This window comes from Sabethes cyaneus, chromosome 3 (assembly GCF_943734655.1).
Source record: "Sabethes cyaneus chromosome 3, idSabCyanKW18_F2, whole genome shotgun sequence".
Taxonomy (NCBI): Eukaryota; Metazoa; Arthropoda; class Insecta; order Diptera; family Culicidae; genus Sabethes; species Sabethes cyaneus.
Window position 1 is genome coordinate 124,133 of NC_071355.1, and position 25,338 is coordinate 149,470.

Sequence of the window (25,338 nt, forward strand, 5' to 3'; positions counted from 1 at the left end):
GGAAACGGTGGTAAACCGTACAGAAAACTTGCCAATATTTTCTCCCAGCCCAAATGATGTTCAGAGCGGGGTGGCCCGCAACGATCGAGCAACTTAGTCTCTGTCATTTGTTGGAATTTCGTACATTTAGTAAATATCCGGAATGGGCACGGATGTTGCACATGGTAATGCACGGTGCGCTCCTAAATTTTCATTCTACGTGTACCCTGAAATTCAATTGGGGTTCGTTGCTTGTTTTTAATGTTGCCAGTGATGTCCTTTATGTAAAAGTAGCAGAAAACGTTTCATATTTCTGTAATATGGGCTTAAATGAGTGTATACCTAATGAAAATCTTGTTTGTTTTTCCCTACAGCAAAAATGTAATTGTTTTTCAATGGTCATTCAGCAGCATCAGATATAACAAAATGGCTAGTGGTCAGATAAGAGGACAGTAAAATTCAATTATCTTAATGCTCATGACTAGATGGTTTCTTTATCAATATTTTAGCTCAAAATCGATTTTTACTTAAAAGAAGCTCAAGTTTTGATTTTGATGCTAAAATAATTATCTGAAGGAGCACCAGATAAGAAAAAATCCAAGTTCTCTTTCTCATTTTTCATACCTAACGTTGTACCCAATTTTTTTTTCAATTTAGGTATATTACAAAATTGAAGTAAAGCCTGTAATTACTAATAGAAAAGTTTTAGGGGCAACGATTTTGTCCTATGCTTTAATAATTTACTTGAACGACAACATTTTGAGCAAACGTTTAGCACAGTATTTTAATATGCGTTTTTGTTTGAACAGATCCCGGGATTGTTGAAACTAAGCGCTATCGAGTAGAAGCAATGGAATGTTGCAAACTAAGCCCAGTTAATAAGTATAAAGTCTTGTTTTTATATCAATTTGCGTAATAGCGAAGTGAGCAAGCGAAAAACTGGAAAATTGTGGAACACCAAAAGAAACAAAAGTTAATTGATAAAAAATTTCCCTCCTTTCTACTCAACTCATGTGCGATGTATCTCGTATGAAGCGATGAAGTTGCTCAATTTCACTGCGGTTGGTATTATTAGCGATGGATTATGCTCTGGCAGATTGTTCTTTGAACTATTTTCATGATCGTCATGTGTAATCATTTCCAATTATCAAGAGTAGAATTTCGTTAATTTGAGAGTAAGAGAACTGACGGCTTAGAAAATAGCGTAGCTGGATCAGTTGTTTTTTCGTTACGTTACCTACATATAGGTCAGTTGGCTTCCGATGAATCTAGTGCCAAAATCTATGTCAATCTATTTAACGGTGGTTTTCTTATATGCTAGATATGACTAGTGTCTTATACAAGAAAGCGTTTAGCATTTGATTCGGATAGTCAAAGAAGCGAGCTTCTTAAAAGTAATCTATAAGATTTGTTTGCTGAGCATATTTAATTAAGTTGATCATAAATTTGTATGGTTATGACCGATTTAAGGAGAACTCTTCTTTGTACGTCAGTGGTCTACGCCGCCATTTAGCTCAGTTTACAATTTGGTTATTTAACAATTATGCACTCACGTAACTGAGGGGGTTTTATTTTTTCTCATGTGCGTAATAATCCATGAAAGCAAGATATGCGCATTAGCGAACCTCAGTCAACTTAATAATTAAAAATTTTCCCCAGTGCAAAAACGGATCTCTTTCTCACATTATCATGTTTGGTTCTTCTTCGCCAATTTTATACGTGATTAGTGTTCATAACCAAATATGGTACTTGGTTAATTTATAACAATATTTCATATTAAAAGTGTACTCTAATTTGTTTTTATCTCACTGTTGCTTGCGTAAGCTTTGAAAGCAATTCCTTTGGCGAAAACTGGGGCCGGCTACCCTAACGATTTATGGAAAAGTCAAGAGAAAGAAAGTGGCTCAATCACGGCCATTATTTTGCAGCCGGTCTTCATCCGGTCAGTCCCATCCCACCAGCTGTGCCGGATCGCAGCTATTGGCTTCTTCCGGTGGTGGAGCGTATGCCAATTAGCGCTCTCGCAAGCTCGATCCGTAACAGCGACAACGAAAAGGAATGCGATCGTTCAATATCTGACAGGCCTACGGTTTCGGGGTTGCAAATTCGCTTTGTACCCGGAGCACGCATTGCGACGAAACAATACTCTTATGCCCAAAGAGTGAGCAGCGAGGAATTTATATCTAACAAGCGAAATTCGATTATGAGCGATTGGTTGCTGTCAAATATTTGTTATCGTTTTCATTTTCAGTTGCGACTATTTGGTTAGGAATCGTTGTGGGTTGTGGCACATTCAACCAAGCCTTCATAATTTTAATGTTAGTTTAATAAAAAAAGTCTATAAATTTTTTTTTAGATTTCATAATAATGTTATTGAATATTAAGTACACTTAAAAGTATGTATGCAAAACAAACATTGAATAGACAAGCTTTTCAATCGCGGTTGAATTGTTCACACCGTGTTGTTTTTGTCGCTGAGAAAAGCTTTAATTTCACTCCATAATACGACCGACGGAACGTTGTCACAATGTTCAACCATCCTTTGCTAAAAATTGCTTTGTGAAGAATCTTCCATTTGTTTTCAATGTCTACGCAATCATAACGTATTGAATGGGATGTTTCTGTTTTAGTTAAATACCTACTAGTTATACGGTGACCACGAGTTTATATCTTATTAATTCAAAAAGTTGGCTTATTTTTTTTGTTTTTAATTTATTAAAAAGACCCTAAGCAAAGTCCTCGGGCATTGGTTTTCTTGCAGTAGACCTAATGTGAATGATCAAAGAAAGGGGATCTGCGCGTTAGGTGGATTAAGGTGGAAATTTCGTCTACAAATTGTACGTGGCCTTTGCCTGATCTCTATTCGGTGCACAATCGAACCAAATAGGTAATAGGTAGTGGACGACAGAGAAAGTGTTTCATTTATTTATTGTTATCATTATGTTAAATATATGGCCGTTGGCCGTCGACATTGTTGTTGAATGAATGCACTACAGTCGGAATGGTCATTGACTGAAGTGGAAGCTGATAGGAGATCAGGGTTTGAGTTTTTTTTGTCATGTTTTACTTGCTGGATATTCGTTAGAAAAAATATAACTGAAAAGTTATGTAGGTAATACACTTTCAACACATAAGTGGATTGTATAACCGCACCAGACTTAGCGGAGAGTTGGATAATCCATAGAAAAAGTCAAAATAAAAGAAGATTTGAGGATAGTTCCGGTTTCGGATGAGTGTCTACACGGTACTTTCGTTTCGGTCACCGGAATAACCAGTAGGTATAGCTCTGCCGCGGTTGATTCGAACAAATAGCCGCTGGTCATCGCCATTGTCACAGAAGTTGTCGCGTCATCAGCTGAATGGAAATTTCACTTTCTTCAATAATCAGTATGCTGTTGAATATGTTTAAATAGGTAAGAAGTTGGTCACAACGTTTGCATTTTTTTTTCGTTTTCTTCGCATATATGCGGACGTTGCTAGCAAATGTGAACGGAATATAAAATACGACTGACAGCGGTGAACGATCAAATATGTTGTGGTTACCATTTCACCATTTAGTACTATTGTAGTCGCTTGATTTAATGGTTTACTGACTTGAGGCTTAATTAATTTAATGATTTACTTTGATGTTTTACTGACCTATCGAATTAATTATATTGAGTATAATTAATTGGGTGACTTTACCTTTGTTTATTTTTATGAACTGCCTATAAATGGAAGTCAAGTGAGTCGCATGTGCAAAAACGTGCAACTGCGAAAAATGTTGTTGAAACCGCTTCAATTTTTCTTTAACACTCATAAATCGTCAAAATTCTCATGATATCACTTAAATTCACGTAACAGAATACTTTTACAAGCAATTTGTTCACAAGTGACTTAAAATTTGTTTCAAAACTCTATCTAGAAAATCTACCAAAGTTACTGACATGCGATTATTTGTGCTTGAATAAGGAAGAATAAACGCATAACAGTCACAGCATGCCTTGACACACTTGCATTGCCGGTGACTCGAAAACGAAGTTTTAATTGAGTAATTTCTTTGAATTTTTAACGTTTGGATTTAAATGAAACATATCATTGGTTTGAATTGTATAAACCTTTTTGCGGAATGTACTTGCCTCCAAAAGCTCGCATATGCCACATTTCGTTCCAATTGGGTGATTAATTCTCGAGTTATGCAGAAATTTGTGTTTCATTTGTATGGAAGCCCCCTTCTCAGAATCTCAAACCAATATAGGAAAACATTCTGCCTCCAAAAACCCCACATGCTGAATCTGGTTGCATTTGCTTGAGTTATGAGTTATGAGGAAATTTTTATTTCATTTGTATAGGAGCCCATCCCCCCCCCATTCACCATAGAAAAACTGTGTGCCTCCAAAAACTCCCAAATGCAAAATTTAGTTCCATCTGTTTGACTAGTTTTCGAGTTATGAGGAAATTTGTGTTTCATTTGTATGAGAGCCCCCCACCCTACTAGAGAGGTCTAAAATTATCATAAGAACCTTTCCCGGCCCAAAAAACTGTTACTGTGCTGTACATCAATTGTAATTTTGCAAAACTTGCATTGCAAAATCGAATTTTGCAAGTTTCTGAGAAGTTCAACCTTAGATGATTTATTTTGGCAGTTACGTACCCATGAAATCATGGGTAGTTTTATACAAAAATTTTCCATTTTTCCTCACAGTAAAGTAGAAAACAACTCTCCCCATTACTACGCCTCTTATCCAGCAACTTTTATCCCTACCTACGTGGTATAAGCCGGAATACGAGCAACCATAAAGGAGATCGGGTAACCAACCCCGGTGGAAACTAAGGTCGTATACCAACAGAGAAGGAGGCACAGTGTTGTCAAGAGTCATGAAAATTCTACTCGGGACATTCGGCATGCACAAAGGCGACGAAATAGCGACATGGAATGGAAACTTGGAACTGCAGGTTGCTTAACCTTCTGTCTGTACAAAAACATATTTATGTTGTATGTAGATTGGGGTCATAATTTCATAGTTTTAGCATTTAGTCCATTAAATTACCATTCTAAAACATCTAAAAATTCGAAAATCCGTTAAGTTTTCGCTGAGATATAGCAGTTTGAATTATGGGGTCAAATTGACCCCAATGTACAGAGAACGTAAGTTTTTCAATAAAATTGTCGCAAAACGTAGGTTTTCAAAATTTTTTTATCAAATAACTTCTATAATAAAAGATCTCCGGTAGACATACCTAGTCGCGAAAGAAATAGATTAATTCATTGAACAATGAAAAAAAGCCCCTCAAAGTGGCCTGAGGTCAAATTGACCCCAGTGTTCAGAAAAAGGGTTAATTTCGTAGGTGGCGACAAGGTGCTACTCGATCAGTTAGAACCCTGAAAGTTTGGCATCCCGGCACTGCAGGAGATTTGTCACAAAGGCGAGAAGGTGTGGAGGATCTGTGCCGGCAAAGCCCAATTTTATCAGAGCGGTGTAGCGACCAACGAGCTGGGAACGGCTTTCGCAGTGATGGGCAAAATGCAGGATCGCGTGACTGGAAAGCGATTTAAGAGACGATGTGCATATTCAGGATAAAAGGCCGTTTTTTCAACTACCCCACCATAAACGTGCGTTGTCCACATGAAGGTAGATCCGATGACGAGAAGGAAGGAAGGAAGCGAAATTGGACCTCACCAGTCAATTCGTGAGGTTGTACTGCATCTCTGGTAAAATTTTGAAAATCCTCCTGCGGTGGAAATTTGAGTTACCCCCTTTAAGTGCCGTAAGTACTAAAAACAATGTCAAAACGACGAAACACTCATTGCAAACCACGTGTTAAAGCACCAGTTTACGAAAAAATCTGCAGAAAGTGCTCTACACATTTCAGATATAACATTACATGATCTTTACAGTTGCTGGTAAGCCTAATTTGAAAGTTTAAGGGGCGTAAGTTCATTTTATTGAATATCTAATATGTTAAACGTATAAATTAGACTACCATTAACGTTAATCAGTTCTATATAGAAAAGAACAGTACAATTTATCAAATTTCATCTTGTAGTAGGTGTACTAGTGCCAGTGTTGGCAAATATCACCAGTTATAATCACATCCTATAAATTGAATTGTTCAATTAAACAATTCAATCAATATTCAAAATCATAGCAATGCATGTCTGGCTGAGTGCGGATTTCTTTAGAACAAACACGCAATAACTGTTGGTATTTTGTTTTAGTATAGGAAAGCACTGTTCGTATATCTTCCGCTGCTTCTTCATCACTTGACATCGTGAACGCGATTTTCAAGGTAGTAGGAAAAGTAGATAAAGATCGGGCTGATTTGTGGGTGAACCATAGCCATGTCAGAAATCAGAAGACACTCAAAAATGAAATTCTCTTTTCTGATTGCTGTATCAATTTTATTATTGATAGCACAAATTACACAGAAATCATAAAGGTTCAATTCAACACGTTACAAGAACAACACGTTTGTTTACAGCAGTTTTAGTGCGGTGTTTACTACAAACGCGGTGTTTCCTTCAGATCGCGTTTAATTTTGGGCTAATCTCCCAATAAACTAAAGTAGATGATTAATATAACGTTTTGGTTTGACTACTAAAGTGAAGTATAATTGATATAGGCCTCTTACTGGAACAATTAAATTAGTAGAATATGACTATAACTAGTATACGTGCTAACCAGGAGGTGAAATTTGACAAATTGTATTGTTCTTTTCTATATGGAACTAACTAACATTAATAGTAGTCGAATTTATACGTTTAACATATTAGATACCGCCATCCTGGGTGAGATTGTGCCAAAAACCAAAAATGTTTATTTGTGAAAATTTATTATATCTATAGAAACTTGTGACCCAAATTCAAAATGATGATGAACATAACATATTTATTCATAACTTAGAATGGAACTCAGATAATATTAGCAAACTATTTAGCCTAAACAGGGTTTCAAAGTTTACGACTAAAAATACTCGCAAATAACGCTTGTAAAAAATGTCCCGCATAAACCAACCCAAACAAGAAATCGCATCAACTTGCTATCTTGAAGGTATATAAACTAATCATTTACAATGTATTGAACGGTTATTGTGCGTTGGATAAGTTTTGATTACGAAAATAATATTTTTCGAAACATTGTACTTTTCGAGCTTCACGAGGGTGAGATTGTGCCAAGCCATAATGATCGATCCAATTTGTGGATTTCACATACACAACAAAAATACGTCAGTATACACCAGTACACTCACATTCTTTACTATTGAGCACAATATTTTGACAGATTAGATTGCATCATCCATTTTGGAGCAAACAGCATCATAGGTCTGCTAAATAATTTAGACTAATTTTTACTTTTTCTCTAGAAATTTCAGATACTTTAAATAAACACTCTAAAATAAGACGAATATATTATACCGTGTATAAACTAGGGATGGGAATCGAAAGCCAAAGTATCGATATTTGGTATCGCAATATATCGGACCGATCCGATACTGAGTAATGAGTATATCGCAACCAAAACATCGATACTTCGATATTCACCGATATCGGAACGTGAAATATTCAGAAAGTTTTCAGATACGATCCGTCACACGCTTGCGATGCGGCCACCTGCCTCGTTTATGTCGCCGGCATCTCCGTTCCTCCAAGATATCGTATACGTTCCACTCGACAATGTTCGCAGCAGATTTATTTGTCAGGCGGGCGCTTTTTAACTAGAAGCACCAGAACTAAAACTAATCAGTTTCAAACAATTTTTCAATAGATTGGTCTAAAGGGCAACAACATATGCTGTCAAGACTTTGTTTTGAAAAATTCAGTGATTTGCTGCAAGGTTTGTCATATTTCAACATAAGCAGCATAATAGAGGTTTTCCGTCAGATCATACCCCACCTTTTCTTATTTTTTCTCAAAAGTACTCCCAAGACGAGTGACAATGGTGCAAAAATATATTTTTTTCGTTGACTCTAGAATTTACTACGATTTTTTAAACAATGTAAATTGCAAGAATGTTGAGTTTCTTTTCACCAAATCACGAATGTTGAGTTTTAAAAAATTCGTTTCGGCTGCACTGTTTATCAAAATTTTCTGGCAGCATTGCATAACAGTTTTTGACATATGTGTATCAGCGGTAGAGTGAAAAGGATAAAACGAATGAAAAGCTAATGATTACCTTCTTTTTCATTTCGTTTGTTGCTTGCCACAAGAGTAAAGAGTGGCACAAATGGTTTCGAAGTGGTGAAAATAGAGGACACTGGTACAAAAAGGCATGTAAGACATCCGAGAAGTGACCGGTTGAAATATACGTATTTTAGTTTTTCATTTTTACAGTAGTTAGAGGCTTTAATAAAGAAAGTTTTATATGGGTATCATTTCTAAGAGTCAAAACCGAACATTTAGTGAAAAAAAATTTTTTGACGGAAAACCTCTATTGCTTACATTAACCCCTATAATCAGAAAAGTGTTAGATGTAATTAAAATTCACATAAGTTTACCTAAAAGCAAAGCAAAGCCTAGGTGCTACATTCCATTATCGAAACTTGACCTTCTGTTTTTGTACGACAGACTTCGCAGCCAGCTGTTAGAATAAAGGACAATTGTAGAGCCCGTTGCTACGATTCTATTGATTCCAACAGCCTTTCCCAGCCGAGATTCGAACATACGACGACTAGCTTATTAGGCCAGCATCATACCTCGAGGCCAACTTGGAGGAAGTTTACCTTCTCACATTATTTATTCACGGGGGAAATTCTTAAAAATAATTCACATCTCAATCTAATCTAATCTAATCTCACACTAACGCAGCCAATTCTGGAAGGCATCCTGGAAAATGACGATTACTTGAATCAATCATTTTTCTTGTCAACGGCCAGGCCAACTGCGCAGCATGTACCGCTGAGAGAATTCCAAGGAATCAAGTGGAACTAGAAAAAATACCTAATTCCATCAAACTCCTTGAAATCAAGGGAAGGAAGAAAGCGTGGACCTCCCGTACCAAACGCTTCCCATATACATAGATAATGATTTATTTACAGTCGTTGGGAGTATCTTTGCTAATAAGGGTTAAGTGATACTCCGGACCCTCAGGGATGAACTAATGGCATTTAGACCAGAAGCCAGGCTGCAATTGGCCAAGGATATAGCGCCTTATTTCGCTCTCTGAAAATAGATTGGTTTACCAAAAAATTAGTATAAATCATATAATACTTGAAATTAAAGTCGTGTGGTTTAATGGTTGCCTAAAACTACATTTGTAAGGTTAGGAACTGAAAACCGCTTGGCTACTCAATTATACAAATTGAAGTATTTCCAGGTATGGCCACGTGGAGGCGCTAAGTAGGGGCTTGGGATGGCTAGAGCTATGTTGGGCGCTTCTTCCTAGTTGCCTTCCCCATTTCATACCCTTAAAAATAATTCACATCTCAAGAAATAAAATTCAAAATTGGAATCGGGCATGGGTAAACCACTGAACGTAGCTCTTTTTATCTCTTTTTCATATACGCAAACCAACACGAAGGGTGGCTAGCAATTTATCGGTGGCGTTGAATTTGTAATATTTCTGGCACCAGTTTTCAATGCACCCGGTTAACACATTTTCGAGTTAACTGATATCGGCCAACGCGCTGGCAAGACTGTCATCTGCATACAATTTGAGTGAAGCCGCAATGTTTTGTTCAGTGGTCCAGGTTGACAGCTCTCCTTTCAGCTAGTTTCGCTAAAGCCCTATTTATGCGGAAACATCTATTAAACTAATGTTAAGCAATAAAAAAAATTTCGATTTTCTGAAATATTTTGAGTGCCTTGGCATGGCTGGTTTATGAGATACGCATTTTTAGGCAGAAAATAAATAATTGATCAGGAGTAGGATCGGTTTGAAGCAAGCTGTCATACATAGCTCGCTTCACAGTTCGCAGTTTGAAGGGTTCTTGCAAATCAATCTTGCGCTTGCAGCGATGCGATGTTCGGTGGTGGCTTCAGGAAACAATCAGTCCGTTGATATCGGCATCCATCTTAAAAGAGCATTCTCAAGTTTGCAAAAACACACATGGAGGCGATTGATATTTATTTCAGCTGGCCGTAAATTCGAAAACCAAACGCTAGCAAAAAGACACACGTCCAGCATATATCCTAGGATCTGTTACGAAGCTAGCACACGCAATCCGAGTGTTACTGAAGTGTTAAAAACCGGCGTCTGAAAGACAACACCGAAATGGGTTGCGGTTGCTTTTTTGAGCGTGCAGTTTATTTCACCAGGTACGGCAGCAGCGTACCGATTCAAATAAACTTTGTAGCATTTTTTAAATGCGGCATGCAGTATGGTTCAGCTTTGAGACATGCCTGTTTGGATTGCTTTTTTTTAACGAGTAGGGAAATCTGCTATCAGACACCTGAGAAGACAACTCAGAGAGTGGGGTTTGGAATCCCGACCCCCCTACTGGGACGTGAGGATCCAGACCCACTAAAACCCTACTCGAGTCTCCAGCCTAAATCCCCCCTGGAACCACCTTATAGGTATTACTTCAGGGAGGGGCTATTGTGCTTAACGCACACTCTTAGATAACTACTGGACTATGGTAGTTAGGCTGTTTATTCGTCCTTGATCGGCTTTCCAGCGGTTTTGTAGCTCAAGTACGATCTGGGTAGCAGCCGCATTGACCGCACCCCAGACGTCCGAGCTAGAACACATCCTTTGGACTAAGTTATCCAAGTTTGGAATGCTTGAGAACTGGAAAACGCGAGTTCGATAATTTGACAAAAAGTTATGCGTGAAAAGCTGGCTTTTCTGCAGCTTTCGATACCTATAATATCGGATGAAAAGTATCGATATCCGATAATATCGCTTGGTGAAATATCGATGCCGGATACTCGATATATCGAATGAAAATATCGATACCTCCGGTATCGATAAAATATCGTAATCCCTAGTATAAACTGCCAGTTTTAAGGAGGGGGGAGGGGGGTGGGATAGACCACATGTTCTGCGGCCGCGGGTTCTCGAATGAAGTAATGGTTACTTATGTTAAATGATCAAATAGGTATGCCCCCTTAGGATACACCCCTTCATATATCTCCCCCTTGTTAACCCTAGAAACGCTACTGGCTATATAAAGGCTGTCCATTGACTACGAACTCATTTTTAATTATTTCAGACCTCCCCGGGTTATTTTCGTTCATACTTTTTGTATGATGGGTTTTTTTTGTGGCCGACCCCCTGCCCCTAATAGTCCACTTAGTACATGGACGGCCCCATATGAACTACTTTATACTGATATTTAGGTGTATTGTTTATATTCACTGTTTAGGTTTTTTGCCTAACTTTATGTTTTTGGCACAATGTCACCCCCGATTGTATAACATTTCGCCGAATACCATTTCGCGGAAAACCAATTCGCGGATGACCATAACGCGGAATATACTGTTTCGCGGAAAACATTTTCGCGGAAAGTACCATTTCGCGGAAAACATTTTTGCGGAAAGTACTATTTCGCGGAAAAAAATTTCGCCGAAAATACTATTTGGCAGAGAACCACCGCTCATTCAGTTTGGAAGCCGCAAAACGCGGCTTCGCCGCTTTGTTTTCAACGAAAGTTAAATTGATGCGAGGACTAGGGAAAACTAACTAGAGGTCAGTAGACCTAGGAAAACGAATAGACCTAAACAGATGTGATCTCTGCAGGGGAGCTGCCCCCCCGCAGTGGCCGGCGCTTCCGACGGCGGGTCACCGGCGAACACTCGCCGTTGCCTGCGGCCGGCTCGCCCTGAAGCATCTAGGAAACGTTTGCTGCTAACATGGTTTTCCGCGAAACAATATTTTCCGCCAAATGGTTTTCCGCGAAATGTTTCTTTCCGCCAAACGGTTTTCCGCGGAATAGTTCTTTCCGCGAAAGGGTTTTCGGCGTTTTGGTACATTCCGCGAAATAGTACTTTCCGCGAAAATGTTTTCCGCGAAATGGTATTCCGTGAAACGGTACTCCGCGATATGGTCTTCGGCGAAATGTTATACAACCGTCACCCCCTAGAAGGGGTGAGATTGTGCCAAAGTTCATGCACTTCTAGTAAAACTAGGTTTCATTGTAACTAAACCATCTCTACAGTAGTTGTTAATTGAACAATTTAGTATATATTGACAGGTTTGAAATCAACTTAGTTCCTAAATTGTGTGTATACTGAACTAAAGAACAAAAACATATGCTTTTTTGGCACAATCTCGCCCCGTATGACGGTATTCAATAAAATGCACTTACGCCCTTTAAACTTTCAAACTAGACTTACCAGCAGCTGTACAGATCATGTAATGTTGTATCCGAAATATGTAGAACATTTTATACAGTTTTTTTTGTCGTGAACTGATGGTTTAACACGTGGTTTGCAATGAGTGTTTCGTTGTTCTTACATTGTTTTTAGTACTTACGGCACTTAAAAGGGCGTAACTCAAATTTCCACCGTATAACGCTTTTGAAAATTTCACCAGAGATGCAGTACAACTTCACGAATCGACTGGTGAGATCCAATTTCATGGAGCATTTTTTTTATAACGGTCTGGGGGAGCATCGTGTACCCTGCGCGATATCGCGCCGACTTTGGGAGCCTTCGTGCTTTCACCGCTGAGCTAGCCTGAAAAGAAGCCGTGAGAGCCCAGTTCCTGCATAGTTCCCAGTGGTTCGACCAGAAACTAGGGGTGAACTCAGCTGAGGCCCCTCCGGTCTCAGCGATAGCAATTTGCAGGCACTACTTCGAGAGATTCTTATCGTACATCTGGCGAAAGTTGGGAGACTACGGTGGGTCGGCCACGTCGCATGAATACCGGACGACCATGCAGTGAAATCCGTGAAATCTTCAAGAGGGGCCCAACGTGCTAAATGGCTCGACCAGGTTGATGCCGACTTGCGTATGTCGAGACGCTCAACGGCGAAAAGTAATTCAGAACCGAGTACAGCGGAGAGGAATTCTTGATACTGTATGAGCCACCTCGACTTTATGTTTGTAGAAGTAAGTAAGAATGATACGTGAAAACAATCGAAATTTTCAACTATACTAAACAACAATGTATCCTTTATAGACCCAATAAACAGCATGACTTCTAAATTCTTCTTTATAACCAAAAAATATAGATCAAGTTCAAGTTCAACTCTAAAATTTTTAGATTTAATTAAGACACATTTAATGTGTCTTAATATTCACTACTCGTTGTTTCACTCTTCCCGCCTATTGGGGAACAGTGAGATAGAATAACACTTTCACCTTTGTGGTTGTGGTTGGATTATAGAGGGAAGTCCTCTATGGCCGGACAGCCTCTATATCTGGACACTAAGTTTTCTCAAAAACGAAGCCTGATAAAAATATTCGAAAAAAAGTGAACAATAGAAAATTGCATGATTTCATGGTGTCCCAATTATGACGTCTTTGTTTCAAAAGGTAAATAATTGAGAACTGACAAAAGTTCAACCATTTAAACAGAGAGAATCGAGCAAATTTCATGAAAGTGTAATTGCAAATGTTTTTAATAAATAAAGGAGCAATATTTCTAAACTATAGTTTGATAAAGTTATTTTTTCGAAACAGTTTAAATTTGATATGAAAATACAAGGTTATAAGAAAAAACTTTTTTTTTCAAATTGTGTAGTGTCCTTTGCGGCCGGAAACTAACTTGTCCTCTATGACCGGACAGCAAAGTAATTAGCGAAATATGGTCTAGAACTGTTGTATCTTTGATTCCTATGTGAAATAAAATTAGATAAGCAAAAGGTAGAAAAAATCAGAAAAAAATTGCAGCGAAATATCAGTTTGATGTCAACCTATCAACGTGCCTTGAAGTGGAGTTGCCGCACACATTTTCGCGTGGATCCCGCATTAACCATTTTATGTGAATAGAAATTAATTCAACTTTTATGCAGCCAACGACTGACTAGGTTCTGTCAGACACTCAGACACGAAAACAGACATTGAGGAAGCCTGCAAGTCGTAGGCGAAATACGTATCTGTCAAGAATAAATATACATAGTAGAATTAAATTGGATAAATTTTCTTTTTATTTAATTCCTGGTTGTGATATTATTTTTCACCACCTTAAAGGGAAAACAGATGTAATAAAGCCGAGATTTATAGAGTTTTATCTGAAAACCCTTAAGTGTCCGAGCATAGAGGACTTCCCCTGTACAAAACTGAAACTTTTTTTCAGGCAACTGGAAGGGTTTACCTTTCAAATGGATTGAAGAATTCGTCGGTAGTTACAATCGATTTTTTTTTAAATTAAGTGTTTTACTGCTGTCCCCTACGTGCATTTCTTACACGTAAATATCTTCTACCCAATCGTTAATGTGGCCGAATGGTTTGAACATGTGGGAGTACTAATTCAAAATCGAAAACGTAGTAATAATTCCATTTTTAATCAATTTCAATGTTTTTCTTATAAACTGTTTCAGAAGATTATTAGAATTAGACATTATATCATTGTAATTCTGAATATTTACGATTCAATGAGGCAGAATACAAGTTTTCTAAAAGACCCAATAAAACTCGGGTGCACTTGTTATTAACATTGTTTTAATTAAACACCATGCTCCATTAATCTCGATGCACTTTGCATTTGATTATAATATGCTGACGAAATAACATGGCTGGAAGAAAAGGACCCCCTGATGCAAGTCCCAAGTGACACCCGATAGTATTGCCAGTAACACCCACGAACGAATAGTTTATTTTTGAAGAACACCAAATAGTTTTTTCTTCATCTAGATAGGCATAGGATGATATTTTCTTGGGAAAATTTTATTCCTTGCACCAAATTGACGTCACCAATAAGCTTAAAATAGCGTGCTCATTCGATGAAACCTTTCTTTTGTTTAATTATCTTTCTGGTGAAGGGTTAAAAAATCACAATCGGCACGCGACATTCTGAAAAAAAAACAAGTGACCTAACAACTGCGTTGTAAATGATATCAGAGAGTAATCAAGATGAGACCATAAATTATGGAACTGATGTTAGTAGGAGCAAACGAGCTCGATCCAGATTAAACCCTCAGTCACCCATACATAAGACAATTGTGGGGTCTTCGCACAAATACCACTAATGTGGCAGCCGGTTTTAAGACCCCCAAGTATCCGCAACCGCTGGGGAAGAAAGGCAGAAAAGAACGGATTACTGAATATTTGTAACACATTTTTTCTGAAGACGTTGAACGAGTAACATCGTTTCGGCGCTGTGAGCATCATCCGTATCATCATCGGTTGTCGGTTGTGTAGAAGCTGGAACCGAAAACCGGCAGACAGATAGCGTGCTCGTACGAGTGAGCGAAACGGAACGACATCGCGGGATCCACCAGAGCGGGGGAAAGAAAGTAGCCGAACAACGAAAATCACGTCCATCATACAAAGTTTTCATTAAGAGTCGAAGAAGTGGAAAAAGTTTAGTCAGTCGCGCAGAGTGATCGGTGAAAGAAAGTCGTGTTTTTTCTGTTCGAAGGAGAGAGTCGGGCGTGTAATAAAGCCTTTTTAACGCTGATAGTTTAAGTTAAAGTGAGTACTGGTTGGAAAAATGATTTGGGAAAGTTAATATGTGACAGAAGGATACGCAAGGACATTGCATGCAGTTGTGCCTTACTCTGGATTCATGAAGACTATCAATTGGACTACCCTAATTGTGGATCCATCGCAACGAACCGGACCTTAGTTCTTATCAGTGAATCGATCGCTTGTTTTAAGGTGTCGACGACCATGGGAAAGCAGGCAGTTTCTTGTAGCTTATGATATGGAATTAAATATGGAAATGAGAGAAATCGGAGGGATCATTGCGACAGAGGTCATTGATATGGTGGACTCTTTTTCTCTCCTATTTCTAAATTACTAACCCGATTCGGTTGGTGCTGATGATGATGATATACAGCAGTTTTTAAAGAGAAAGTTGTTGGAACTACATGGTGAAACGATAAGCAGCGAAACATGCTGGTGCGCCGAAATATGGGTCCGGTTCGCCTCAATAGCTACCGTGTTTCGACGTCTGTCTCCATCGAGCTGCCACAAGTGTATCCTACAGCTTAATTTATGACAGTTTTCCGGCGTCTCTGATCAATAATGTGTTAATCAACTTTTTTTCTGGAGGAAATCTATAACAATTATGTTACCAGCAGCAATGCTGAACTATAGAACACAGGAAATGGTTATAAATACTAGCGCTGATTTTCGAATATCGAACAAACAACGGGTTCGATATTAAATAAGTCTGGTTTGATATGTTTTCTGACCTATAAATCAATGGAAGATTGCAGCTGGCTTGCTCGGTACGTCTTTGTGTGGTCTGGTGCTGTGTGATTATTTTGCTTCGAGAAAGCGAAAAGAAACAAGTGAGCGGTTGAGAAGTATGCCAGGAGAAAGGCTTAAATGTTGACTGAAAAATAAATGAGGCCTCCACCCACAAGCAGCGGAAACGTCCTCGTATATTTTAACAGTAGAGATGATTCCCAGGACAAGTGTATGCAATATGTTCCCTTCGTAGGGTACAGTTGGTCCCAGATACGCACAGATTTAAAAGTAGGAATAAATATTTTGTTTAGTTCTGTGATCATGTACTATTTGCTTGCGGAAACAGTCAAGTCGAGTTTCCCACTTTTTACGGTTGGCGGATTTCTGACAATATGTGCACGCAATAGCCTGATATCTAGATCACTTGAATAAACTCAACCTTAAGAGATGGCTCATGTAAGTTACTTTACATTAGTTAGCTCGGCCAGTCATGGTGCTTTCATCGCTTTCGTATAACTGCATGTTGGTGCTTTTATTTTTTTCCATTGCTTTTCCCGTTGGCACCTGCCATGTTCGTGGTTTTTTTTTTCATTTTGTTCCGCTAATCCGAAAACGGTTACTTACTTTGCAGTGCATTTGATCAATTCCGTTTGTTATTCGGCCTTGTTTCTAGCCTACCTCTGGAGACACAGGTTGTTTCCGTTTTCGTTGAAGTAATTTCTTTGCTTTCGTTAGCTATTAATTTTTGGACATCGAAAAAGTGAACGGCGATCGCGTTCAGCTCGCAGTGACGAGTTATGATGTAAACTAAACTTTCTCTTTTATCTTCATTCCATTTACATCTTTTGGTCAATTGGAGGCTGCAGGAGGCCAGCAGAGGCGGTGACCGCGAAGAAGAGTTCGTTTCGTAAAAAAGTTGAAAAGTGAAAACAAGGCACGGCCGACGTGTTCGTGCTTTCTTGTTCCATTATAGTTTAGTGTATTCATTTCGAACATCAGCACACCACTGCTTGGCTTAAAAGAAGCCTTTTACAATAAGTAAATCATGTCTGAAATAGATTTTTTTATTGGACAACACAATACTGAATACTTTTGGAAGCATTCTCACTTTCTCGTGAGGTTCGTCGCTTGCATTGTTTCCGCTTGCTCAAGTCGCTGGTCAGTAGCGTTTCCTCTAAACGTGGTGTTGAGAATTTTACGGGTGGATTTCCATGGAAACCGTGAACGCTTGCTGAGCCACAAGTCTCAGCTCCAGGATTTCATTGTTCCGAATCGTAAAGTTTGTTTTATGTGAAATATGATATTTAATGTATAAAGCGCATCCATTTTTTTTAATTGGACATTATTAAAAATGTGACGCCAAACTTCAAATTTATCAACCTTCCGAAAATATTGAGCAGATATCTGAAGTTTATACTTGTTAGAGGTTTTTAAGTTAAGAAATACTGGTGGAATTTAATCGTTTTTTTAACTTTAATGTCTTTGATATCCTTTCCATTCTAATTGAGAGCTATCAACTACACAATATAGAGCACAGGGTACAGCTCAGAGTGAAAAAACTTCTGAAGCACAAAACAAATTACTGTTATGACGGAACTATCATTTTAATGTACTTAGGTTAAAATGAACCTGCACATAAAATTTGCTAACTATTGAGATAACCGTGGAACTTACTGTTACTAACCATAATTAATCATTCAGTTGCATATTTAAAATTATGTGTCCAGAGCTGAAAAAAATGTAAAACTTGTTTTTCGAAATTTGATCTTCTGTCTCATTCAACAGTTTTCATAGCTAACTGGTTTACAAGTTAGGTACAGATTAGGCACCGCACCATATTAATTTGGGATTATGGAGTACACGTAAAATATGAATTTTTTGCTAATTTAGGTCTTTCAACATAGAATTGGCTATCAGTTTAGCTTGGCAGAATTACCCAAGCTACAATCTGGTCATTAATAGTACAGTATCTGAAGCATTATATTTGAACAGCTTAAGGTTAACCCTACCTGGGAGATTCAAACCCTGCTAATGGTTAGGTTTTTGGTATCAACTCATAGGCTGTAGGTTAACGGATCGAAAAGAACGTTTCAGATAAAAGTGAAATCCCTCTGCCTGTTCAAGGTCGTTCGAAACCTTCTGAACCAACCAAGACGATTCGGGTGCAATGAACTTCGCGCTCGGCGCACTTGCTTAGACGGGTGGAACCTGTTTTTTTAACTTTCCATTTTTCCCTTCATCTGATCGCTTCATCTTCGCTGCCTGCCTTACTAACAACACCTTTTATTGTAGGCCTTGAAATGGCCCTGTACGCGTAACACTTTCTTTTTTTATTTCCCACCCGTGGCTGCTAATCGGTTTAATCTGCATTTTTTACGCCCTTATACAACAAGTTAGTCCACGTGTTGGACACGACTCTGGGTGAAATTTAGTAATTATGAAAGCTGCTGAGCAATGCAAATGCAATAATTACTGTTTAATGATCACACGCCGTGAATGGTCAGCGGCTGTCCATATGTGATACCGAACTAAATGGGGCCAACCAAAGCAAACGAGTCATTTTTGGTGAAAATCCTAAAATAGTCGCTTAAATAAATCATTAATTATGTATTTAAATTTTATTGCTTGAGGTCGGCACCGCCAAACAAGTTACTCGAATATATCTTGCAAACAGGTTTATCTGACTTTTTTTGCGGCAATGGAATGCCATAACGACGACTGCCGGAAAGAAAGTTTACTTTCTTGCAGACAGACGAATAAATATTCGCTATTTGGTTAAATAGGCGGCTTTCTCGGTGCGATTTTTTACGGATTGAGTCGATCTCCTTCTTCTCCTCCCCCTCGTAGTTTATAAGCATGTTAAGAGCTTTGTAATAGTCCGGATGAATGAGCAATTAGCACTTCGCTTTTCACCGATCGTGACGGCATCTACGGCACCTACCGTTTGTGCAGTTTGACCGATGCCACATTTATGATAACAAGTATGGTTGCATGGCGATGCAAGCGTTCCTTGTTTGTTATCTGTTCTTAATGAAGGAGGATTAGCTCTGCAGATGAATGATCTGACCGAAGATGAGATGAGGTAAAATGCGGACTTACAATGTTCTCTCTTGTGTTTTTTCCTCAGATAATTTAAAATGAAAGTCACATTTCTGTTAGAGTTGCTGCTAATTCTGATAATAATTGCATTTGCTGCCTCGAGCCCCGTGCGGAAAGGAACGCTGATCCATCGGCAAGCAGAAGATGAGGTAGCAGATGCAGCAGCAGTAGCAGCAGAAGCCGCCCCAGTACCCGTAGCGCCCGTTTCCGGTGGCGATGATGACGATGACGATGATGATTCTGATGAATTTGATCTGGGAGATGACGACTCAGCCGAGGATGATGATGGCGATGACGATGATGACGATGACGATGACGACGATTTGATTGGTATTGGTGGTAAATCTGTTTAGCAAGCGTGAAACGCTTTTGATGCTATTCTCCGTACTTGCAGGATCTGTTGAAGATGAAATCGATGATGATGACGACGATGACGATGATGACGATGAAGAGGCGGTCGCTCCAGCCGCAGTGGCCCCAGTTGTGCCTTCGGTCGTAGATCAACAGAAACAGTCGGCCGTCAGTCAACCCGCAGTCCCCGTTCCTGCTGTTGAAGAAGAGGAGGACGAAGAAGACGATGATGACGACGAGGATGATGAGGACGATGATGGATTGGGGTTTTTCGGTGAAGACATTCTAGGTGCTTTCGATGACGATGATGATGATGACGATGACGACGATGATGATGATGATGAAGATGAGCCTGTTCCAGTTCCAGTGGAAGCTCCCGTCGCCCCTGTTGCCCCATCGAAGAAGCAGAAGAAAAAACCTGTACCAGTGAAGGAACCAGTGGCCAGCGTACAAAATACCCAGGCTCTTCTAGATTTGGCCGATGCAGCTGCTGCTCAGAATGAGATTGAAGCTCCACCAAAGCCAAAACCGGAAGGTATCGACGTAAATAATGAGGTTAACAAGATTGTTGAATCTCTTGCAGCACAGAAGGCTGATCAGAATGCTCAGCCAGCGACGGAACCAGCGACCGAGGAGGAAGAGGAAGTCAAATACGACGAGAGTTCCCCAGAAAAGGTACAATCCATATCCTCTGATAATAATAAAGTTGACGATGTTGCCGCTCCTGCAGCCGTGACCGCCACCAAGCCGACCAGTGACGATGACGACATCTTTGAAGGTATTACATCGTTAGTGGACGACGACGACGATGACGATGACGACGACGATAGCGATGAGACGACGGCACAGAAAGTTGACCAAACCGGCACGAATAGCGAAACTGAGACGCAAGGCGATGACCCCGAGGACGATGACGAAGACGACGAGGACAGCGATGAGGACCTGATCGACGAAAGTGCCGTGGAAGAAATTGCCGAATCCGACGTGTGAGTGTAGTTATTTTCCTAACCAACTCCCAGCCTAGAGTAGAAGTAAATTAGGAAGAAGAAGGAAAGCAAACAGGATAAAAGCAATTGAGAGTGAAAGAGAGAAAGAAGTATCGCGAAGAGAGAGAAAGACTCTTATGACCAAGGCCAACGAAAATACTTACTCATTTTCATGTGTGGCCGAGCTCCCACCCCTAAAACATTCCAGCATCTTCCTAATCTTCGATTTACGAAGATTTTTCTACAAATGAATCTACACTTCGATTTTTTCAAAGAAAAGAAAGAAAACGGAAAATTTAAATTTTCACGAGCCATTAACAATGAAGATGAAAAGCGAGGAAGGAAGACGACCAACAAAGACTAGAACATGACACAGCGAGACACCTTCAAACCTTACGCCTGACCCTGTAGCGTTAAGTTAATTTATTTATTTATTTATTTAAATTATTTATTTAATTTATTGAGCGTGTAAAAAGACAAACCAGACTAAAAACCAGAAAAATAAACGCAAACAGAAGGGTACGTCTCGACTATGACGAAATTGTGAAAAGAAACGATGGAAAAGTAACTATTATTGCGTGTGTTGTTTGTCTGTTAATTGTTGAATATCACAGCCCATTGTAGGCGGCGTAGTAGGCTCTGCGTAAATTGCTATTTGACAATCAAATCACAGCATGGTCTATCAAAAACGATTGGTTTCTCCGAGAATCGACACAAGGCCGCCGATTCTTTTCGTAGACAATGTTCTACGATCGACCAAGCTGGTGCATGACATCCGACGGCAGCGAGAAGTTGCCAAGGCCAATAAGGAACTATTGAAGCGAATAAATCTAATCAATCGTACCCAGGTGTGATTTAATTTAATTTTGATTTTGCGTTAAAAAGGGAAAAACTAACCGTACCGTAATTCGCAGGGATTTCTTGGTGTGAACTACGATTACAAGGCGAAAAGGTTCCTGAACTGGGAGGCCCGAGCACGCGAAGCAAGAAGAATCCAGCGGGCTAATTTGGTTCTCCTGGAGCGGATAATCGATGTCGTAAGTTACGCTGGGAGTAAGATATTTCACCTTTCGAATGATTAGCATAATGTGCCATTTAGTTTTTGCACTGGTTATTGTGCATAATCTTTGAATATCTCATTAAATTACGAGATCTTAATCGTATGACATGTATGAAGGTTGGGGGGGAGTGGAAACCACCCTCAGTTCAAGGTTCTGCCAGTGAGACTTACTACAGTAGAAAGTTTGGTTGTCAAATGAACTAAAGCTTTTGTAGACGGACTACAAGGGGTTAGACGGACACACAAGTAGAAACACTTGTGCGCATTTCCAAATTATAAGAGTCTCCAGCATCAGTGAAACATAAATATTGTTTCAAACCTGCAGGAGTTTCCTCGTAGTGATTTCGGTTGACTCCATTCCCCAGTCTTCCGATCAAATGATGCCCTTGTATTCTGACCCTCCATTGAATTTATCATATAATGCATATAATGAATTTATAATGAAGTGAAGTAAATATGGATAAAAATAGAACGAGCTCACCAGCAGTCCTTTGAATCGAATATAGTTGCGTCACTCGAGTTTCCATCATTACATCTAATATCCATGTACATTATTAAAAAATGTTACGGTCGATATTGCCACTGTACAGTAGGTTGTTGGAAGAGCTAGAACGGAAAAAAATACCTAATTAAAATATATATTTTATGGTTTTAACAACAAGGCCGAGTGGATTATTAGTCTGCCCAATGCTACAAATTGGATATTAGGCACCTCCTAGCTTGGCTACTCAATTTTAAGGATAGAGCATGATCACGTGGAGGCGCTAGGTAGAAGCTTGGGATGACTAGACTAGAGCTATGTTGATTGCCTTACCCATTTTATACCCTGGAGAGCTCCATGATATCTAACCTATGAATTTTTTGTTTAGAGAAAAACAGAAAACTCAGTTTTAAGGTTTTAAGAGTTAACGCATAGACACATTTGCAAAATTTCTATATGATTTTTACAGTCATAACACTTAGTGGGTATATTTGAAATCAAATCAGAAACGATAGTTTTGGAAAAATTAGTTCTTTTTTTGTCATTTGCCTTACACAATTCTGTTTTTTGAATAAACTTTTCTGATTCCTTTACTGGCCTCAACCTGAAAAAATAAACCCTCTAGCATCCGGCCTATCCCACATTGGACTTTGAGAAATTCTACCGGCAATTTTCTAAGTATGGTAAAATTGTTTCAAAACAAGCCGTGGCAAAACGAGATGAACAGCGCCAGAAGGTCAAAGACTTACCAGATTGCCACAGGTAAGCTGTTTATCTTCAATTCCAACAACACCGTATTTGGTTGACGCGCCGCCATTCTTTCGTTCCTTCGCAGTGTCAGAATTCAATTTTGTGAACGAAACGATCGTAAACTAGGTTCGTTGAAAATCAACATGTTCAAGACCGACGTTCTGAAGTATCTACTCAATGAGGGCATCGTGGCCATTCGTGGTCGAATCTATCGGATTTACAGGGACCAGTATGTTGTCATTCGAGGACACGTAAGCATTCCGGACGCAAGCGGTACACAGAAAAGGCAATTGATTGAGAACGTTGAACGGGGATCGTTGCTTCGTGCGATCATAAACGATCAACCGGCCTTGTTGCTGACTCTGGGTTCGTTCCAACGGTTAGCAAACTGTCAACTCTTAGGACTGGTAGATGCGCCCAATGAAGAAATGTTGAATTTGCTAAATTATTACGGTACAACTTGGGGGAGAATGTTAGAGCCTCTCTGTTTTCGAATTGAAATAAAATAATAACTTATACTGGAAAAGTAAACACTTATATTCTCTAACTATCCTCTGGGTCGGAGTTCTCCGCGAGGACCGGTGCTGCCAGAGCTGCCGTTCGAGGATCGATTGTTTCTTCGAAGCATTTTTGGAATATGTACCTAACTTTGGCTTGTTTTCTTTTGCGTTCGGCAACGGCCTCTGGAGACTCCAGTACAGTCTCGGGAATGCTGATTCTGCTAGGCGAAGCAAACGCATTGGACATTGGGGAAGTTCTAAACATTGCTTCAGATTCAGTTTGACCGAGATTTGAACGTTTTTCTGACGCGTGCACACTCACGCCACTGCAGCCCGGCAATGGGCGTTTGTTGTTGAGTTGTTCGCATTGCAGCTGGGACTGACTTTCTGAGTTGGGATCGTCACTGTTACCGGCGAATACAATATCGTAAGATTCGGCTTCAGGGACTTTTGGTTTGCAAACTTTACTCGTATTTAATTGTCCAGCACGTGGGGATGAGAAGTCACGGGACGTAATCCTATCTATGAATGATTGTTTATCTTTCCTCGCGTTTATCTTTGAATGCGATAAATCTTCGCGAGATTGCGTGCCCGCCTCCAACGATGGAACTAAATCCACTCTCTGACTAGCGTCTACATTTCTTAAATGACCTCTAGTTCGACTAGTTTCCTCCGGTTCCGAAATATCGGTGTCCTAAAATAAATTAAAAAAGAATCAAATTTTTTTGCCATTTGTGATTCATCAAGCAACAAACCGTAGAATCCGGGGTGTAACAAGCCTCTATTCTTTGACTACCCGACTCTTCCAAGGGCGTCGTGTGTTTGTCCGATTCCCAACTACTAGCAAGCTTTCTGTGGGCTCTCTGAACGCTTCGGTTTTGCTTCTCTAGCTTAGGTATCATCGTGCCCATAATTAAATGAATGTGCACAACCGAATCTTTCTGCATTCGAATAACTAACGGTGTTCCCGCGCGGTTGAAGTTAATTTCTACCACAATTTGATTAGCCCGCGCATAATGGGCCATTGCTTTAAATTCTTTGTAGCAAAAGGTCAGTTTCGTAGGCTCTGATACATCGAACTTGTTGAAATAAGAACTTTCGATCACACACTGTGAACGCATTGTTGTGCGATCTTTAGAAGCGTTCTCAATGTAATTAGTGATGATAGTTTTCTCGGGGTTTATGTCAAAAGTAATTTCATGTATCGAAGCATGAAAGTGAACTAGAATATTACTTATTATTTTAAAGTCTCCAACGATTTTGTTCGTAAACTCCTTCGGCAGCCGAAGAGAATTCGTGTTGTCGTGTTCCAGTAAGGATATGGTGTGTGTTTTTGTGATTTGTGACTTACACTTGAATTGAAAAATTATTTTCATTCGACCTATATCTAACCACATCCTACAATCCAATATTGTAGAAAGACTTTTGAATATTCTGAGCAACGGCTTGATTGAAACTTTACAATTATTCTCTTCGAACCGATCGTTTGTACCTTGCCGGAATTTCTTAAAATACTCCATACTGAAGATAGCCACCGCACAAGCCGTACTGGTTGAGTTAATCACTTTCACCGAGAGCCCAGTGGGAAGCGCTTCCAGCTCCAATTCTCGGCCAATTTTCGAGAAAAAGTTAACCGTCCTCGCCAAAACTAAAAGAGCATAAGTTTATGAGTTCGCAAGTTGCACAACACTGTTGCTTTTAAATCAAATACTTCTGACGTTCTTCCCTTCGATGGAGCAATTCATTTTAAAGAGATACTTAAAAACCAATATTCAAATCCGGTTTGAATTATTTAAAGTTGAGAATTTAAACATTTAATGAAAATAAAAACGAATAACTGAGAAGCTCAGACGCTCAGAAATGATAAACACAAATTTGACGATCGAAATCGAAATCCTCCCTCCGGCCGGCTT

At 39.4% G+C, this 25,338-nt stretch overlaps 3 protein-coding genes across 3 annotated transcripts; 2 read left to right on the plus strand and 1 right to left on the minus strand.

The window, feature by feature from the left end:
* The first annotated feature begins 19,335 nt into the window (after positions 1-19,335).
* On the plus strand, positions 19,336-20,638 carry LOC128744290 (nucleolin-like). The gene is made up of 2 exons (XM_053841157.1): positions 19,336-19,627; positions 19,692-20,638. The coding sequence occupies exons 1-2, from the start codon at positions 19,336-19,338 to the stop codon at positions 20,636-20,638; spliced, it is 1,239 nt and encodes a 412-aa protein (XP_053697132.1).
* A 670-nt stretch (positions 20,639-21,308) lies between these two features.
* On the plus strand, positions 21,309-23,434 carry LOC128743864 (uncharacterized). Its single transcript, XM_053840546.1, has 4 exons — positions 21,309-21,482; positions 21,549-21,671; positions 22,801-22,937; positions 23,011-23,434. Exons 1-4 carry the CDS (start codon positions 21,309-21,311, stop codon positions 23,432-23,434), a joined length of 858 nt encoding a protein of 285 aa, XP_053696521.1.
* A 34-nt stretch (positions 23,435-23,468) lies between these two features.
* Positions 23,469-25,257, minus strand: LOC128743520 (uncharacterized). The gene is made up of 3 exons (XM_053840116.1): positions 25,137-25,257; positions 24,181-25,073; positions 23,469-24,119 (listed from the first exon to the last, which is right to left on the minus strand). Exons 1-3 carry the CDS (start codon positions 25,168-25,170, stop codon positions 23,469-23,471), a joined length of 1,578 nt encoding a protein of 525 aa, XP_053696091.1. The 5' UTR covers positions 25,171-25,257.
* Positions 25,258-25,338: the final 81 nt, after the last annotated feature.

Excerpts from the sequence above, each read along its gene's own strand:
- LOC128743864 (XM_053840546.1), top strand. The coding sequence starts at position 21,309 with ATGGTCTATCAAAAACGATTGGTTTCTCCGAGAATCGACACAAGGCCG. Across the intron at positions 21,483-21,548 it reads ATCTAATCAATCGTACCCAG|GGATTTCTTGGTGTGAACTA; the intron begins GTGTGATTTAAT and ends CGTAATTCGCAG. Across the intron at positions 22,938-23,010 it reads GACTTACCAGATTGCCACAG|TGTCAGAATTCAATTTTGTG; the intron begins GTAAGCTGTTTA and ends GTTCCTTCGCAG.
- LOC128744290 (XM_053841157.1), top strand. The coding sequence starts at position 19,336 with ATGAAAGTCACATTTCTGTTAGAGTTGCTGCTAATTCTGATAATAATT. Across the intron at positions 19,628-19,691 it reads CGATGACGACGATTTGATTG|GATCTGTTGAAGATGAAATC; the intron begins GTATTGGTGGTA and ends CCGTACTTGCAG.
- LOC128743520 (XM_053840116.1), bottom strand. The coding sequence starts at position 25,170 with ATGAATTGCTCCATCGAAGGGAAGAACGTCAGAA. Across the intron at positions 25,074-25,136 it reads CGAAGGGAAGAACGTCAGAA|TTTTGGCGAGGACGGTTAAC; the intron begins GTATTTGATTTA and ends ATGCTCTTTTAG. Across the intron at positions 24,120-24,180 it reads GTTACACCCCGGATTCTACG|GACACCGATATTTCGGAACC; the intron begins GTTTGTTGCTTG and ends AATTTATTTTAG.